Consider the following 19,698-nt stretch of genomic DNA (forward strand, 5'->3'; position numbering starts at 1 on the left):
ATTCATGTGCCCCTCTCATCCCATCTCAGCCCCTCTCAGCCCATCAATGGGGGGAATATGATGCCCCCTGATTGTTCTCCAGTTGTTGTTGTTGTTGAACTAAATGACCCCATGTTGCCTTACTCTTCACACTATCCCACAGCTCTGACCCATGTAATCTGACTGCACCCCCCCACAGCTTTGCCTTACGTTACACATTATCCCAACCCTCCCTGAACTCTTTTATCTGATCCCACTGAGCCCCCCACAGTTACAGACCCTTTCTCCCTGCCACCCACACTATCCAATGGCACCGCCTCTGACACCCACTGGAGTCCTCCCACAGTCCCACTAGTGCTGTTTCTCCTCCCTCTCCCCTCCATCCAATCAGTGTTAGTGAGTCACAATCAAGTGGCAGCTGTCGGTTACTGGAACTGGCAGTTTAGCTGTGGATTCCCGCTCCTGAGCATCACACAGGGGTCCCCAGGGAAGGCAGTGCTCATATTCAGTGCTGGAGAGAAGTCCTGACGTCTCCACATTCCCTCGCAGCTTCTCGGGATCTTTTAACCATCACAGGCTCCTTGGCTCCACTTCAGCTCCACTTCAGCCTTCAGGGAGTTGTGCGCTTACTTTTACTCTCCATTGTGAGGTGCCAGGCTCCTCCCCCTCCCTATAATTATAAGAAGAAGAAGAAGAATTGGGAAGAGAGAAGGAGAAGGCAGTAGATCAGGGGGGTCATGCCCTGCCCCCCAGGAGACGGGACAAAGCCTTTTATGGTCGGAGCCGCCTGTCCCAGTGTATCAGAGAGTGGGGGGAGCAGCAGAGGGTGGTGCTGAAGGGACAGCTCCCCACGTCTCACTCAGCTTCAGCCTCCAGTTCCTTCTTCTGCTCAGCCGAGACAAGAGGCCGGACCTCTGAGGGACCCTCTGGTGCAGTCATGACCTGCGAGTGCAGAGCAGCCCCCCAGCTCCCCAAAACCAACAGCCTCTCAAAATGAAGAGGCAAAACGTGAGGACCTTGGCTCTGATCCTCTGCACCTTCACTTACCTGCTGGTGGGAGCTGCAGTCTTCGACGCCCTGGAGTCTCAGGAGGAGACCAAAGAGAATGAGAGTCTGAAGGAGAAGAAACGGGACTTGCTGAGCGTGTACAATCTGACCGAGGACAATTACCTGGAGTTGGAGCGAGTTGTTCTCAAACTGAAGCCTCACAAGGCGGGAGTACAATGGACCTTTGCCGGCTCCTTCTACTTTGCCATCACTGTGATCACCACTATAGGTAGGGCCAAAACATTGTCCGTCTAATCTTCTGCAGCATCATCTGCCTGTACAATGTATATACCATCTATGTGTCTAGTTAGTTCCACTTGTCCAGGGTATTAGCTGTCTGAAACATATATGCTGACCCCCACATCATCTTTCTGGGTGCCAGGCACCCCCTAATAATGGCACCCAAAGTAAGTATTGATTCCAGCTGTAGCCTCATGGACATGCACATAACTGGGTGTTTCATTTCGCTCCATAATCCAAAAACAATGTACCAGAGCATAAATTAGATTGTAAGCTCCATTGCTGCAGTGACAGCCTGACTGCAGCCTCGTTGTCTGCCCCCCCCCCCCCACACACACACATTCAACCATTTGTTTATATTTCTATAAAGGGCTGTAACATGTGTCAGTGTTGTGTAAATACAAATACATTATAATAATAACAATTAGCAACCAGATAGAATGAGATCTTTAATGAGTGGTGTCTCACCATCCCCCATACAATCAATGTAGAATTGGCAATGTGAGTAGTAGTGTAAATGACTGCCTGGGGGGCACTATTGGAGGAGCTTAATTAGCTGTTGCTTCATTTCATTCTCTAGCCTGGATAATAATTCTTTTTATTGATACAAAGGAAAATAAAGGGACCATTCTGCCCTTTGAGACTGTTGGTTTATTATATGATGTTCCTAATTGAATTCTTCTCATTTGTGTTGGGACAGAGAGAGACTATTAGCTGGGATGGCTCATCTCTCAGGCAACTGGCAGAGCATGCTGGGAGATGTAGTCTCAGCCTGGTGTAAATATTGCTTTTTATTTACTGTCAATACTGATATCACAGTTACCCCGAGAGTACTAGTCTGGGGGTATAAATAGAAGCTTCTTGCCACCTTCTCACATTGTGTAGCAAATCGGGGAGAAGTTTAAAGGAGGAGCTGAGACGCTGCGTGTGAAAGAGAAGAAAATATATAAAGTACTTGGGGTCACATTAGCACCTGATGTGAGAAAACTATTTCTATCTGCTCGACATCTGCTCTCCCAATTATACACAGAGACAGGGAGAGAGGGACGCAGGACTTTAAGCCCGAGGGGGAGAGGGAGAAAGAGAGAGAGAGAGAAAGCTCTTGGGCAGAGAGAGAGTGAGATACAGAGGAAAAGGAGAGGAAAGACAGGAGTAAGTGAGACCTGTCTGTAGGAGAGAGACCCAATGAGAGAGAAAGAGAGGGAGAGAGAGAAAGCTCTTGGGCAGAGAGAGGGTGAGATACAGAGGAAAAAAGAGAGGAAAGACAAGAAGGACCTGCTTGTAGGAGAGAGACATACTGAGAGAGAAAGAACAAGAGAGAGAGAGAGAGAGAGAGAGAGAGAGAGAGAGAGAGAGAGAGCTCTTGGGCAGAGAGAGGGTGAGATACAGAGGAAATGGAGAGGAAAGACAAGAGTAAGAGGGACCTGTCTGTAGGAGAGAGAGAGAGAGAGAGAGAGAGAGAGAGAGAGAGAGAGAGAGAGAGAGAGAGAGAGAGAGAGAGAGAGAGAAAGAAAGAAAGAAAGAAAGAAAGAAAGAAAGAAAGAAAGAAAGAAAGAAAGAAAGAAAGAAAGAAAGAAAGAAAGAAAGAAAAAGAACAAGAGAGATAAAGCTCTTGGGCACAGAGAGGGTGAGACACAGAGGAAAAACTTTAGCAGAGTAAAGACAAGAGTAAGAGGAATCTGTCTGTAGGAGAGAGACATAATGAGAAAGAAAAAACAAGAGAGAGGAAGAGAGAGAGAGAGAGAGAGAGAGAGAGAGAGAGAGAGAGAGAGAGAGAGAGAGAATGAGACAACAGTTTTCTGCTGTGACTGGATGAGCCAGTTCATGAGTTGTATTGACTGGAGACTGTGACTGGGATGTATTTGGGATATCCAGGTCCTTGGGGTGGAATGAATGGCACATGGGGGATGGCAGATGAATAAAATGTGACATTGGGGGGCATCATTTATTGAGGGGGTGCCTAACACCTCACCAGTGCCTGACATGTTCATTAGTTCCCAGTGTATCTGAGTCATGTGATGATATTGGTCTCACTGTGCTCAGGACAAGGGGTAAGGGCAACCGCCCCAATAATCACCTGAAAAATAAGCAGCAGTGTGAGTATAAAAGGGCAAGTATTGGTGCAAATATCTTTGTGAATAGCATTGGGGGGGCGCAATTATGTGGCCATTTTTAGGCTTTGCACTGAGCTTGCAATAGTAAATAGTGTGCCACCTAGTGCAGCCCAGTGAAATAGCAGGACAAAGCCTTGTGCCACCTTCCTAGGGGACAATAAGATCACAGGCTCAAGCTGATAAGGGCAGGTCTCCATGATCCCCATTAGTAAAAAAAATCAGAAATAAAAAGGAAGCACAGAACTGGCCCTTAATCACGTTTTGGTAACGGCTTGGGACAAGTATGTGGTGCAATTAATTGACACTTGGTGCCAATTGAGGGTTCAGCTCTTTCCATGCAGCGGTCAATAAGATTACTTGTAGAGCAGAAGCTTTTAGCTCTTATTCACCTACTTGTGACTGGAGTGGCACCATCAGGGCACCTTCTCTCAGCAGATATCACTGCCTCGTGCCACCAATCATGGGCATTGAACTTGGGCATCAGGTAGCAAAGGAGAAGGAATGGGGGTGCCAAGTGTGCTTGACTGATACATGGATTCAGGAGCATTTACTTCTTATTTTGACGTTACTGTCTCTTTAATTACATCAGAATTTGTCTAAAATACTGAAGGAAGCAAAGCCTGATGGGACAAAATGATTGGATTGTCTCACCCCCATTGGCACCAATCCATACCCCCCCCCCCCGAGTTATTTATTCATTCCTCGCCCCCATGCGACTCTCTAGAATATCTGAACTCTAATAAATAAAACACATGGATATTAATTATAAATGTTAGGGAATCAGGCCGGGGGGAGAGCCCCTAGTTCCCACATTTCACGGGGCTGGATAAAAGGAAAAGTAAAAAATCCCTAGTTACACTGATGCAATTTGCCCATTATTGCACCATATGGAGCCTTTTGTTTTTGAATAGTTTATTGGTTTTCAGTAGTTACGCACAGATACCATAGCAACCGGTACAAATGATGCTGAGGCTGATAAACCTGATCCACATCTGAACCACATTGCCCTTATGGCCGCACAATATAAATCACTTGCCGAGTCATTAGAGCTGAGTCCCAGGCAACACTGGAGGAAAGAATCTTGTTAAGAGTGAAGGGTTAATAAGTCATTTGGTGGATAAGTGGAATAAATAAGGTTAATCCCGAGAAGGGGTATTGAATGAAGCTGATAGAGGAGATGATTGTTTCTACCCAGGGAATAATAAGTGATACATTGTATTATTGTGTTTCCTCTTCCAGTACCCAGGGGAGCCCCTCGCTAGAATATGGCTCCGTCGTGTTTATTAGATGCCATTGTTTAACTGGATCCCATTATAATACAATCATAGGCAAGTTCTGTAGCTTTGGTTCCATCTAAGGCTGATACCTTAGGGTTGCTGATTTAGCTGCGGCCGTGATAGAGGGGAATGCAGAGTTTATCCGTTACATTAGTCGCATTTGTGTCTTCCACTTTAAAGGAAAACTTTACCCCCAAAATGAATACTTAAGCAACAGATAGTTTATATCATATTAAGTGGTATATTAAAGAATCTTACCAAACCATTTTGTAATGGTCTATGTGTTGCCTCAGAGATCACCTGACCAGAAATACTGCAGCTCTAACTGAAACAGGAAGAGATCACCTGACCAGAAATACTGCAGCTCTAACTGTAACAGGAAGAGATCACCTGACCAGAAATACTGCAGCTCTAACTGTAACAGGAACAGATCACCTGACCAGAAATACTGCAGCTCTAACTGTAAAAGGAAGAGATCACCTAACCAGAAATACTGCAGCTCTAACTGTAAAAGGAAGAGATCACCTAACCAGAAATACTGCAGCTCTAACTCTAACAGGAAGAGATCACCTGACCAGAAATACTGCAGCTCTAACTGTAACAGGAAGAGATCACCTGACCAGAAATACTACAGCTCTAACTGTAACAGGAAGAAATCACGTGACCAGAAATACTGCAGCTATAACTGTAACAGGAAGAGATCACCTGACCAGAAATATTGCAGCTCTAACTGTATCAGAAAGAGATCACCTGACCAGAAATACTGCAGCTCTCATTGTAACAGGAACAGATCACCTGGCCAGAAATACTGCAGCTCTAACTGTAACAGGAATAGATCACCTGACCAGAAATACTACAAATCTAACTGTAACAGGAAGAGATCACCTGACCAGAAATACTGCAGCTCTAACTGTAACAGGAAGAGATCACCTGACCAGAAATGCTGCAGCTCTAACTGTAACAGAAAGAGATCACCTGACCAGAAATACTGTAGCTCTAACTGTAACAGGAAGTGATCACCTAACCAGAAATACTGCAGTTCTAACTGTAACAGGAAGAAATCACCTGACCAGAAATACTGCAGCTCTAACTGTAACAGGAAGAGATCACCTGACCAGAAATACTACAAATCTAACTGTAACAGGAAGAGATCACCTAAACAGAAATACTACAGCTCTAACTGTAACAGGAAGAGATCACCTGACCAGAAATACTGCAGCTCTAACTGTAACAGGAAGAGATCACCTGATGAGAAATACTGCAACTCTAACTGTAACAGGAAGAGATCACCTGACCAGAAATACTACAGCTCTAACTGTAACAGGAAGAGATCACCTGACCAGAAATACTGCAGCTCTAACTGTAACAGGAAGAGATCACCTGATGAGAAATACTGCAACTCTAACTGTAACAGGAAGAGATCACCTGACCAGAAATACTACAGCTCTAACTGTAACAGGAAGAGATCACCTGACCAGAAATACTACAGCTCTAACTGTAACAGGAAGAGATCACCTAACCAGAAATACTACAGCTCTAACTGTAACAGGAAGAGATCACCTGACCAGAAATACTGCAGCTCTAACTGTAACAGGAAGAGATCACCTGACCAGAAATACTGCAGCTCTAACTGTATCAGGAAGAGATCACCTGACCAAAAATAATGCAGCTCTAACTGTAACAGGAAGAGATCACCTGAACAGAAATACTGCAGCTCTAACTGTAACAGGAAGAGGTCACCTGATGAGAAATACTGCAGCTCTAACTGTAACAGGATGAGATCACCTGGCCAGAAATACTGAAGCTGTAACTGAAACAGGAAGAGATCACCTGACCAGAAATACTGCAGCTCTAACTGTAACAGGAAGGGATCACCTGACCAGAAATACTGCATCTCTAACTGTAACAGGAAGAGATCACCTGACCAGAAATACTGCAGCTCCAACTGTAACAGGAAGAGATCATCTGACCAGGAATACTGCAGCTCTAACTGTAACAGGAAGAGATCACCTGACCAGAAATACTGCAGCTCTCACTGTAACAGGAAGAGATCACCTGACCAGAAATCCTGCAGCTCTAACTGTAACAGGAAGAGATCACCTGACTAGAAATACTGCAGCTCTAACTGTAACAGGAAGAGATCACCTGACCAGAAATACTGCAGCTCTAACTGTAACAGGAAGTGATCACCTGACCAGAAATCCTGCAGCTCTCATTGTAACAGGAAGAGATCACCTGACAAGAAATACTGCAGCTCTAACTGTATCAGGAAGAGATCACCTGACCAGAAATACTGCAGCTCTAACTGTAATAGGAAGAGATCACCTGACCAGAAATACTGCAGCTCTAACTGTAACAGGAAGAGATCACCTGACCAGAAATACTGCAGCTCTCATTGTAACAGGAAGAGATCAACTGACCAGAAATACTGCAACTCTAACTCTAACAGGAAGAGATCACCTGACCAGAAATACTGCAACTCTAACTGTAACAGGAAGAGATCACCTGACCAGAAATACTGCAGCTCTTACTGTAACAGGAAGAGATCACCTGACCAGAAATCCTGCAGCTCTCATTGTAACAGGAAGAGATCACCTGACCAGAAATACTGCAGCTCTAACTGTAACAGGAAGAGATCGCCTGACCAGAAATACTGCAGCTCTTACTGTAACAGGAAGAGATCACCTGACCAGAAATACTGCAGCTCTAACTGTAACAGGAAGAGATCACCTGACCAGAAATACTGCAACTCTAACTGTAACAGGAAGAGATCACCTGACCAGAAATACTGCAGCTCTAACTGTAACAGGAAGAGATCACCTGACCAGAAATACTGCAGCTCTAACTGTAACAGGAAGAGATCACCTGACCAGAAATACTGCAGCTCTCACTGTAACAGGAAGAGATCACCTGACCAGAAACACTGCAGCTCTAACTGTAACAGGAGGAGACCACCTGACCAGAAATACTGCAACTCTAACTGTAACAGGAAGAGATCACCTGACCAGAAATACTGCAGCTCTCACTGTAACAGGAAGAGATCATATGACCAGAAATACTGCAGCTCTAACTGTAACAGGAAGAGATCACCTGACCATAAATACTGCAGCTCTAACTGTAACAGGAAAAGATCACCTGACCAGAAATCCTGCAGCTCTCACTGTAACAGGAAAAGATCACCTGACCAGAAATCCTGCAGCTCTAACTGTAACAGGAAGAGATCACCTGACCAGAAATACTGCAGCTCTAACTGTAACAGGAAGAGATCACCTGACCAGAAATACTGCAGCTCTAACTGTAACAGGAAGAGATCACCTGACCAGAAATACTGCAGCTCTAACTGTAACAGGAAGAAGTGTTGAAGCAAAAGACACACTTCTGTCTGTTAATTGGCTCATGTGACCTAACAAGTATGGTTTGTTGGTATGTTTGTATGCACTGTGAATCTTACGTTCCAAAGGGACGGCCCTTAGTTTTTAAAATGGCAGTTTACTATTTATGATTACCCAATGGCACATACTACTAGAAAAGTATATTATTATGAAAATGGTTTATTTACATGAAGAAGGGTTTTACATATGAGCTGTTTTATGCAATATCTTTTTATAGAGACCTACATTGTTTGGGGGGTATAGTTTTCCTTTAAGGGCACTGACTCCCTTTGCACTGGGTATTGGGTACATTAATCAGAAACCAATTCTGCTGATATTTTCTCTATAAAGAGGCAATAAATCAGCAGATTTCTAGTGACGTGAGTGGTCCATAAACCACTGGAATAGCCATTGGCTCAGTCATATTGATCAGCACCGCCCGACTCCTTCCTAATTATACACAAGTCTCACCCAGTGCAATGTCTCTTTAAATGTAACACTCTTGTATTATGTGTGTAGTGAAAAAGGGGTGAGCCCTTCACAAATCCAGTCGTGACCCCAATACCCAAACTTTATGCAGACCCAGAGCTGCTCAGCACCACTATATGTCACTACAGTTAATATGGAGTAAAAGCAATTGTGTGGGGGCAGCAGAGATTCTATTCATAAGAGGAGCAGGGGGTGGACCCCAAGTGATAGATCAGAGGGGCCCCTAGTGGTACAACAGCCTGTGGATCTAATTCAGCTTCTCTGCATGTTAATATAATCTCACCCCCTTCTTATCAGCTTTGGCTTTGCAGCTCAGTTATGAAATCTGAATTACACGGATGAACTTGTCCAGTGGATTTGGGAAAAAATGGAATTCTTTTTACATAACTTCTATTTATATAATTCCCCTACATTCCCATATATGGTCAAAGCTTCTGGTGCCACGATGGGTTTTATAATCTGATAAGGGACCTTCATATAAATCTTATTCCTCCTTTACTGGCCAGGTACAATACCAGGTATAATTGCTTTTTAGGTCTATGAAATGAAAAAAGTAGGACAAGATCTGTTATCTACTGTGTATCCTGTGCTTGAATGGCTGCCCCCATGGCTACACAGCAGCTTGTTTATATAAACTATAGTAGTACTTATCTGTTATCTACTGTGTATCCTGTGCTTGAATGGCTGCCCCCATGGCTACACAGCAGCTTGTTTATATAAACTATAGTAGTACTTATCTGTTATCTACTGTGTATCCTGTGCTTGAATGGCTGCCCCCATGGCTACACAGCAGCTTGTTTATATAAACTATAGTAGTACTTATCTGTTATCTACTGTGTATCCTGTGCTTGAATGGCTGCCCCCATGGCTACACAGCAGCTTGTTTATATAAACTATAGTAGTACTTATCTGTTATCTACTGTGTATCCTGTGCTTGAATGGCTGCCCCCATGGCTACACAGCAGCTTGTTTATATAAACTATAGTAGTACTTATCTGTTATCTACTGTGTATCCTGTGCTTGAATGGCTGCCCCCATGGCTACACAGCAGCTTGTTTATATAAACTATAGTAGTACTTATCTGTTATCTACTGTGTATCCTGTGCTTGAATGACTGCCCCCATGGCTACACAGCAGCTTGTTTATATAAACTATAGTAGTACTTATCTGTTATCTACTGTGTATCCTGTGCTTGAATGGCTGCCCCCATGGCTACACAGCAGCTTGTTTATATAAACTATAGTAGTACTTATCTGTTATCTACTGTGTATCCTGTGCTTGAATGGCTGCCCCCATGGCTACACAGCAGCTTGTTTATATAAACTATAGTAGTACTTATCTGTTATCTACTGTGTATCCTGTGCTTGAATGACTGCCCCCATGGCTACACAGCAGCTTGTTTATATAAACTATAGTAGTACTTATCTGTTATCTACTGTGTATCCTGTGCTTGAATGGCTGCCCCCATGGCTACACAGCAGCTTGTTTATATAAACTATAGTAGTACTTATCTGTTATCTACTGTGTATCCTGTGCTTGAATGGCTGCCCCCATGGCTACACAGCAGCTTGTTTATATAAACTATAGTAGTACTTATCTGTTATCTACTGTGTATCCTGTGCTTGAATGGCTGCCCCCATGGCTACACAGCAGCTTGTTTATATAAACTATAGTAGTACTTATCTGTTATCTACTGTGTATCCTGTGCTTGAATGGCTGCCCCCATGGCTACACAGCAGCTTGTTTATATAAACTATAGTAGTTGTACCAGTGCAGGACAACACTACATTATATTTTCAATTCCAGATTCGTGTGTGGTGAGGCCCAAGGGTTGTCCCTTCTGAGCTTTGACCAGATAGTGGCTCAGCACCAGAGATACACACTCACATGCAGACTCAAATGCACACTCACGTACACACTCGCATACACACTCACATACACATTCAAGTACACACTCACATACATACTCACGTACACACTCACATACATACTCACGTACACACTCACATACACACTCACGTACACACTCACATACACACTCACGTACACACTCACATACACACTCACGTACACACTCACGTAAACACTCATGTACACACTCACATACACACTCACATGCACACTCAAATGCACACTCAAATGCACACTCACATACACACTCACATACACACTCACATACATACTCACACGCACACTCACATGCACACTCACATGCACACTCTCACACACACTCATATACACACTCACATGCACACTCACATACACACTCACATGCACACTCACATGCACACTCACATACACACTCACATGCACACTCACATGCACACTCACATAAACACTCACATGCACACTCACATGCACACTCACATGCACACTCACATGCACACTCACATGCACACTCACATGCACACTCACATACACACTCACATGCACACTCATATACACACTCACATACACACTCACATACACACTCACATGCACACTCACATGCACACTCACATGCACACTCACATACACACTCACATGCACACTCACATACACACTCACATACACACTCACATACACACTCACATACACACTCATATACACAAAATGTAGGGAGCCTGGGACTTCATTGTAGTGAGTGGGATCCATGAATTACAGACACACACCTGGCCAGACGTACTGAATGTATAAACATTAGCAGGTGATTGGTTATTAGTAGATATGGGAGTTGTAGTCCAACAGCAGCTGAAGGGCAGTAGGTTGTACATTCTGGAGTTATGCAACAGATCGGGGCTGATCCTTAGTACATTGCCAGGGGCCAATTTGGAGGGAGGCTGAAGTGTAACAGGACACACACAAGGGAGTAACAAACAGCAGAGTGGAAAATTCAGTGATTGGGGCATAAATCTAGTGTGTGTGTAAACAAAGGGCTCAGTTCCCCTTGAAGAGGTTTCCAGAGAGGTGGATGGAGGCAGTGGAGCTCAGAGAAGTTGGGTTCATAGGGAAATAATATGAAACTCTGTTGTCTCTATTTTTAGGGAGCACCAGCCACCCATAGATTGATTTCTGTTTCGCTTTGTACTACGGTGGGATGAAATAAAGGGCAACTAAACCTTCACTTTTTGACTCTTTTTTTTTGAATTTATCAAATAGACTGGGTTCTGCTGACTCTGAAAAGGTTCTTCTGAAAGGCTAAATATAGTGATTGTGATGCAGTTCGACTCTCTAAGAGACCCATAATCCAATGTCATGTTATATTTCCTGCCAGGGAACCATGTCGGCCCCTCAGTACCAGCTTTTCCCAGTAACCCCACACTCACTCACTAGTCACGGGTCTATTTGGCCTGAGATTACTCATTTTCTGCAGCCTGTTTCTACCACCTAATGTGGTCCTGAGTGGCCCAGTCTCCTCAGAAGCTCTTAAAAAAGTGGTCCAGTCTTTGCTTGAAGTCCCACCCAAGCTCCTCTAATCAAACAGGCAGAGCTTTTTCCCAAACAGTAACCTTCATTAGAAGATGGGCAGCTTCTTGCGCAAAGATGACCCTAAAGAAGGCCAGCCCCATTATCTCCATGGTGGGTTGATGGTGGGTTGATGAGCTGGTACCTCTAGCTGGTCAACTTAATTGGGTCCTCTCTAGAGATCATAGGGAGCTTCTCCTTGCCGGCATCTCCCGCCAGTAGTTGAGTCTCCTTCTGGGCTCATGCCAAAGGATCAAGTCTAATTTGGGGCACCAAGATCTTCCTATTGACTCAGCACATGTTCTTCCTCCTTGTTCTTATACATGGTCTACAAAGCATGGTGGCTGCTGTGGGTCTTAACAGGGGTCCATCAGGAGACTGTGCCTGGACACTGGAGGAATGTGCTAACACCCACAGCCCCTGTTACATTAGTAAAATAAAAGACTAAAAACCGATTGAGATTTCTTGAATTTATGAGATTGGGGCTTATTGGACTGTATCATGTACATGAGAAGAGTCACGTTGCTCCAGAACCAGCTCATGAGTGATTGCTCCTTCCATGCCTGGCTGAGTCCACTATTTATTGACAGACAGTAGTCTCCCTAATGGCCATAGAGAAAAGAGTTGCCACTCTCAGCACATCTGAGCCCTTCAATGACCCCCGGGGAGTAATAATTAAGCGTCAGGAATAGATTAGAGTCAAGTGATTGATCCCCCTATTCTCAATGGACCTGACACTGAATATTTCTTCTGCTTTTCCCATTAGCCTGACAAGAGGTGATTTATAGGAAACAAAACCTGCTGATGGTTATTGATAATACAAGACAATATAGAGAGCAGCCTGACAGGGGCCACACACAGGGGCCACATAGTGAAAAGGGTTCCCAGAGCTCAGTAATGTGCCTGGTGCGTATGTGTGTCTGTACATGTGTGTATGTGTGTCTGTACATGTGCGTATGTGTGTCTGTACATGTGTGTATGTGTGTCTGTACATGTGCGTATGTGTGTCTGTACATGTGTGTATGTCTGTCTGTACATGTGTGTATGTGTGTCTGTACATGTGTGTAAGTGTGTCTGTACATGTGTGTATGTGTGTCTGTACATGTGTGTATGTGTGTCTGTACATGTGTGTAAGTGTGTCTGTACATGTGTGTAAGTGTGTCTGTACATGTGTGTATGTGTGTCTGTACATGTGTGTAAGTGTGTCTGTACATGTGTGTATGTGTGTCTGGACATGTGTGTATGTGTGTCTGTACATGTGTGTATGTGTGTCTGGACATGTGTGTATGTGTGTCTGTACATGTGTGTATGTGTGTCTGTACATGTGTGTAAGTGTGTCTGTACATGTGTGTATGTGTGTCTGTACATGTGTGTAAGTGTGTCTGTACATGTGTGTATGTGTGTCTGTACATGTGTGTAAGTGTGTCTGTACATGTGTGTATGTGTGCCTGTACATGTTTGTACATGTGTGTCTGTACATGTGTGTAAGTGTGTCTGTACATGTGTGTATGTGTGTCTGTACATGTGTGTATGTGTGTCTGTACATGTGTGTAAGTGTGTCTGTACATGTGTGTATGTGTGCCTGTACATGTGTGTATGTGTGTCTGTACATGTGTGTCTGTACATGTGTGTAAGTGTGTCTGTACATGTGTGTAAGTGTGGTCTGTACATGTGTGTATGTGTGTCTGTACATGTGTGTATGTGTGTCTGTACATGTGTGTATGTGTGTCTGTACATGTGTGTAAGTGTGTCTGTACATGTGTGTATGTGTGTCTGGACATGTGTGTATGTGTGTCTGTACATGTGTGTATGTGTGTCTGTACATGTGTGTATGTGTGTCTGTACATGTGTGTATGTGTGTCTGTACATGTGTGTATGTGTGTCTGTACATGTGTGTAAGTGTGTCTGTACATGTGTGTAAGTGTGTCTGTACATGTGTGTATGTGTGTCTGTACATGTGTGTATGTGTGTCTGTACATGTGTGTATGTGTGTCTGTACATGTGTGTAAGTGTGTCTGTACATGTGTGTAAGTGTGTCTGTACATGTGTGTATGTGTGTCTGTACATGTGTGTATGTGTGTCTGTACATGTGTGTATGTGTGTCTGTACATGTGTGTATGTGTGTCTGTACATGTGTGTATGTGTGTCTGTACATGTGTGTATGTGTGTCTGTACATAGGGCAACCTGCAGCCAATCACAGCAAGAGAAGGGTCACTAGGCCAGACCAAGCCGCAGCCAATGAGAGAATTAGGACTTTCACCTGACCATTAACCAATCAGAATACGACAAGAACTAGAATTTATCCTTAAAACATTCAGCAAATAAAGCAGGAATGCCGGGAATGTTTCTGGGCACGGAGGGGTTTATGTGAAATGGCACAGGGGGGAGACCTTGTTGTGTTTCCTCTGTTATTGGAATTTATTCCTTTGCACATTTGTGGCTCCACTTGGTTCTGATTCTCTGGCCCAGGGAGGCGATGATGAGAGAATTCCTGGGAGTTTTATGAGACGGCAGCGAGTGTTCCTGGGAAACGCCAGTGACATGAGCACAAAAGAGGAGCAATAAAGTCCTTTTGTCCTTATATAGTTCCCTGCTCCGTGTATGTGGCCCCCGACCCCGCTAATCTCACAGTGTCAGTGCTGGAGCCTGAGATTTATCCAAGAGATTACAGTCAATTCTGCTTGTGAGCTCCCCCCAGGCATAGAGGAAGAGTGTAAGCTCATTGGACAAGGCTTTAGGGTCCAGTGCAAGGTGCAAACACACACACAAAGGGCCTTATTTATCAAAATCCAAGTACTTCAAATAAAAAACTCCCAGCAAACTAGATTTGGACCTTATTTATTATTATAAAAGCAGGATTTTTTCAGATCGGGTAAAAGCTCGATGAAATCTAACGAAAATCTGAATATTACAGGGTTTTCTTTTTCAGATCTTTTTCCCTTATCACTCGATTTGTTCTGGCTTTTCCCGAAAAGTCTGAATTTTTTACATTTTTGCCCGAAAAGCCTGAAATAGCAGAATTCCAGCGCAGACAGCGCCGGATTTGTTTGCCGGCCGCCCCTAGGCCGCGAGGTCCGACCAGGCGACCGCGTGGTCCTAGCGCCCGCCTACACTTCCCCTTCCCAGCGCGCCGGTGAAAAAGCGCCGGCGCAGCTGGTGTAATTGATTGGGGACGCACATGTCCCCACAATGCGGCTGGGCGGCATGCCGCCCCTATTTTTTTGCCACCATAGGCCCGGGCCTATGTGGCCTCGCCACAAATCCGGGCCTGAGCGCAGACCACAGAAACTTCCAAATAGGACAGGGACCTCTCCCATTGACTTATACAGAACCTCTGCAGGTCTGATATGCAGCCTCAGGGTATAATAAATCTCTTCTGATTTTATTAAATAACCCCCTAAGTGTCCACTGGGGGCAGCAGAGAAGTTGCTTCCTAGAGACCTACAGGGGTTTTGCATTGCAGGTTCCCCAGCCCTGGGCTCAGACACCCGTGTGGCCCCTGTAACTCTGTCCAATCATCTGCCCTTTAAATATAATGCTGACTCCCCTGGAACCCAGTCCCTGTCAATTAAATGGCACTCGCCCTCCAAAACCTGATAACTGTATTATTAATTAGAGCTCAATTAGCTGTTGCCCCCTAGGATGTCCCTAATGTCCCCTAAAGCAGCTCTGTCCCCCGTTGCCGATCATATAACCAGGGACAGGTGCCTGAATGTGCCCGGCGCTTTATTATAACACAGGGAATAATTCTGTAAATCTGTAATAGATCTTACCCAGGTTGTCTTTGGGCAGTGGCAACTCCCTGTAACTCCCAGTAGGACATGTGTTCCATATGACTCTTTTCTCAGGGGGGCTCTCACTGTAACTGCTGGAGGGAGGCTTAACCCCACTGTATCCACCACTAAACTAAGTGCCAGTGTTATCCCTGAGCCTTGGTGCTTGGGTCCCTCTACTGACAATAATATTAACCCTTCTAAGCCTATTTGTGGAGCCTCTGGCTGCTCTACTATCTACCCTGATCCTGTCTCCTGTCCTGACTTTACCCAGACTATTATTAACCATTAATAATTATTATTAATAGAAAAGTATTTTTAAATACCCCTGATTATTACAAATGTAACCTTGCATTTTGCCTACTGGAACCTTCCTTCATTGCAGCCCCTCCAGCACCACCAGCCCCTCCAGCACCACAACCCCCAGCAAGCACCCTGACACCCTAAGGCCAAATACTAAAGTGCTCCACCTCCCAACTGTAATACAGGCTCAAATCTTGCAGCTCAGAACCTTCCCAGGGAACTAAATAAATTATAATTTGGCAAAACCTTGACCCTCCTACAAATACAGGGGGGCTCAGGCGCTTTATCTAATGTGGGAGAAGCAGCTGATTTGGCTCTTGATTATTTGGCACAATTATAATTCACCCCTATCCACATAGGTAATGAGCATTGTATTAACCCCAGTCATGCCACTAAGATCTGTGCAGAAAAGATATAATGATCGTTGCATTAAGCTGGGCTAGGCCAGTAAATTCAAGTGAATTGCTTAGTATGTTAGAATGTTTAACGTGTATTTTTGCAGTGATTTGGATCAAAGAGCTACAGCAAAGAATCGTATATGTTCTGCTCCCTGCAGTTTGTAGCCCTAATGTACATGTATGTGGGAATGGGCAGTTTGTAGCCCTAATGTACATGTGTGTGGGAATGGGCAGTTTGTAGCAGGTAAATGTCTGTGTCTGCAGCCACAAGCCTTTACATGAGCCCATTCACAAACACGGAAGCTCCTTAAGATTATTGTGTTACCTTGCACACAGGTATGGGATCTGTTATACGGAAGCTGGTTATCCAGAAAGCTCCGGATTACAGGAACCCCAATTCCTATACACTCCATTCTATTCAAATAAGTTACATTTTTTCAATAGATTTTCTTTATCTATCTAGTAATACAACAGTACCTTCATTAGGACCCTACCAAATTTTACACAAGCAGGTTTGTTGTTGGGGGGGGGGTACCTGGTATCACTGTTCAGGTTTTGATAAATTCCTATTGATATCACATCAGAAGAAGAAGAAGAAGAAGAAGGGGAGCATTGCAGCATTAAGTCCGCTGGATCGCTAATAATTATCGCTCTGAAGCTCTGCGGAACAATCCAGCAATGTGAGAGATTAACGTCCTGCACCATCTGTTCTGTATCAGGATAAACCTCTCCAACTGGCTTTTATATTGTACCTCACAATCCTACGGCTGCTCAGAGCACTGAGTTCTAGTAACTGGAATTATACACTTGGACATGTATGTGGGACTGTGTCATCCAGTGCGACATGTATGTAAGAATGGGCTCATCCAGTGCGACATGTATGTAGGAATGGGTCATCTGGTGGGACATGTATGTAAGAATGGGCTCATCCAGTGCGATATGTATGTAGGAATGGCTCATCAAGTGGGACATGTATATAGGAATGGGTCATCCGGTGGGACATGTATGTAGGAATGGATAATCTAGTGGGACATGTATGTAGCAATGGGTCATCCAGTGGGACATGTATGTAGGAATGGGTAATCCAGTGGGACATGTATGTAGGAATGGGTCATCCAGTGGCACATGTATGTAGGAATGGGTCATCCAGTGGGACATGTATGTAGGAATGGGTCATCCAGTGGGACATGTATGTAGGAATGGGCTCATACAGTGGGACATTTGAGTAGGAATGGGCTCATACAGTGAGAACTCTGTCTATAAACGGGGCAGATACAGTGGAACATACAGAATATTGAGGATCTAGACCTACAGTATGCGGGGGTCACATGTTGTATCTATGAGTTGAAGTGGCTTTAGTAGAAGTAGCAGTTGGAAATGTTTATCCAATTGAGGAGCTATGGGCAGTGTCTAGTTATGAATAAAGCTGTTAAGGTAAAGTTGACTATTGGAAGCTGAGTAATGTAATTTGTGTTATGAATTGTCCACCCTCAGTCCAACCTCAAACCCTACCCAAGATCTGTGTTATGCATTAAACCCCCAGATCAAGTTGAGGTCCAATTTGAAATGTGCTCTCGGCAGTGGTTGAGTTTATTGTTGAACCACAGAGAGTTTTGCAGGGTGAGGGGCTTTCTACAGATGAATCAGTGTGGGGGAGGGGTGGCTCAGAGGTAGATATGCACTGCTGCCTGTATTCATGTTCACCTGGCCAAGTACATCATAATGTGGGGGCACATTGGCATCCTAGCACTTGGTGCCTTTGTCTGGACAAAGGAGTCTCCTGCCTAGAGACTGATTCTCCCCCATTTTCTACTCTATTGGAGAGAGACCTCCAAGACCAATAAACAATGACCACCACCATTGTTGACCCCTGCCTCCTGGTGACTGGCGTGTGACTGTTCCACCCCCATGAGTGTATTCAATGTTCATCTATCATGTTTGGGGACATCATTGGGTGGAAAGTCGTGCAGGAGAGTTTAATGCTGATGCCAGAAATATCCAATCAATATTTATATGAATTCACCATGGAAGCCTTATCTGCTGAATGAATAGAAGAGCTGGAGGAACGAGACACTGTTCTTGGCCAATGCAGAGGAAATCCTGCTGTTTGGGACCAGTGTCTTTTCACGTTATCAGTTAGAGGTTTATTCATAGGATCAACATGTGCAGTAAAGGGCAAGCTATGCAAATATTTATATATGGCTAAATATTTGCTTAATGAGCTTCTATTTCCTGAACTCATCATTTCATGCTGGTTGGGTTCTGTGTCATAACAGAGAGCTGTAGCCATAACTGAGGCGGCTCTATAATTTACTATGTGTATCACCACTGATGCTCATTACAGTGCAGAAGCCTTTATTACACGGCTGCTACTTCTATGGAAAATCCCATTTAGCACCCACGGCCTTATATATTTTGTGTAATTAGTGTAAATGTTCTCATCAGGGTCTCTATCAGCTCAGCAGGGGTGAATGCACTTGTTAAGTTAAGCTTCTTTTTGAAAAAGTGAAGTAAAATGTAGGAATACATTGGTCGTTGCTCAAGGTGAAAATGTTATTAAAAGGTTTTTAAAACAACATCTTTTCTAAGTGTTCCTGATAAACTGTGGAACTATTGTATCATCAAGATGGAGACAGTAGGACAAGATGGAGACAGTAGGACAGGGTGGAGACAATAGGGAAAGACAGAGACAGTAGGACAAGATGGAGACAGTAGGACAAGATGGAGACAGTAGGACAGGGTGGAGACAATAGGGAAAGACAGAGACAGTAGGACAAGATGGAGACAGTAGGACAAGATGGAGACAGTAGGACAAGATGGAGACAGTAGGGAAAGACAGAGACAGTAGGGCAAGATGTTGACAGTAGGACAGGATGGAGACAGTATGACAGGGTGGAGGCAATAGGGAAAGAAAGAGACAGTAGGGCAAGATGGAGACAGCACAACAAGATGGAGACAGTAACGCAAGATGGAGACATTAGGGCAGGATAGAGAGAGTAGGGCAAGATGGACACAGTAGGAATAGATGGAGACAGTAGGACAAGATGGAGACAGTAGGACAAGATGGAGACAGTAGGACAAGATGGAGACAGTAGGACAGGGTGGAGACAGTAGGGAAAGACAGAGACAGTAGGGCAAGATGGAGACATTAGGGCAAGATGGAGACAGTAGGGCAGGATAGAGACAGTAGGGCAAGATGGACACAGTAGGAATAGATGGAGACAGTGGAGCAAGATGGAAACTATGGGGCAAAACAGAGACA

At 44.3% G+C, this 19,698-nt stretch overlaps 1 protein-coding gene across 1 annotated transcript in view; it reads left to right on the forward strand.

Annotated features, from left to right (window-relative positions):
- Positions 1 to 307: 307 nt before the first annotated feature.
- Positions 308 to 19,698, forward strand: part of LOC108717456 (potassium channel subfamily K member 3-like) — a 27,655-nt gene continuing 8,264 nt past the window's right edge. Inside the window, exon 1 of the mRNA XM_041565151.1 lies at positions 308 to 1,255. Coding sequence (XP_041421085.1) covers positions 973 to 1,255 — 283 coding nt within the window. The 5' untranslated portion in view covers positions 308 to 972. The remainder of the gene's footprint in view (positions 1,256 to 19,698) is intronic.

This window comes from Xenopus laevis, chromosome 5S (assembly GCF_017654675.1).
Source record: "Xenopus laevis strain J_2021 chromosome 5S, Xenopus_laevis_v10.1, whole genome shotgun sequence".
Lineage (NCBI taxonomy): Eukaryota > Metazoa > Chordata > Amphibia > Anura > Pipidae > Xenopus > Xenopus laevis.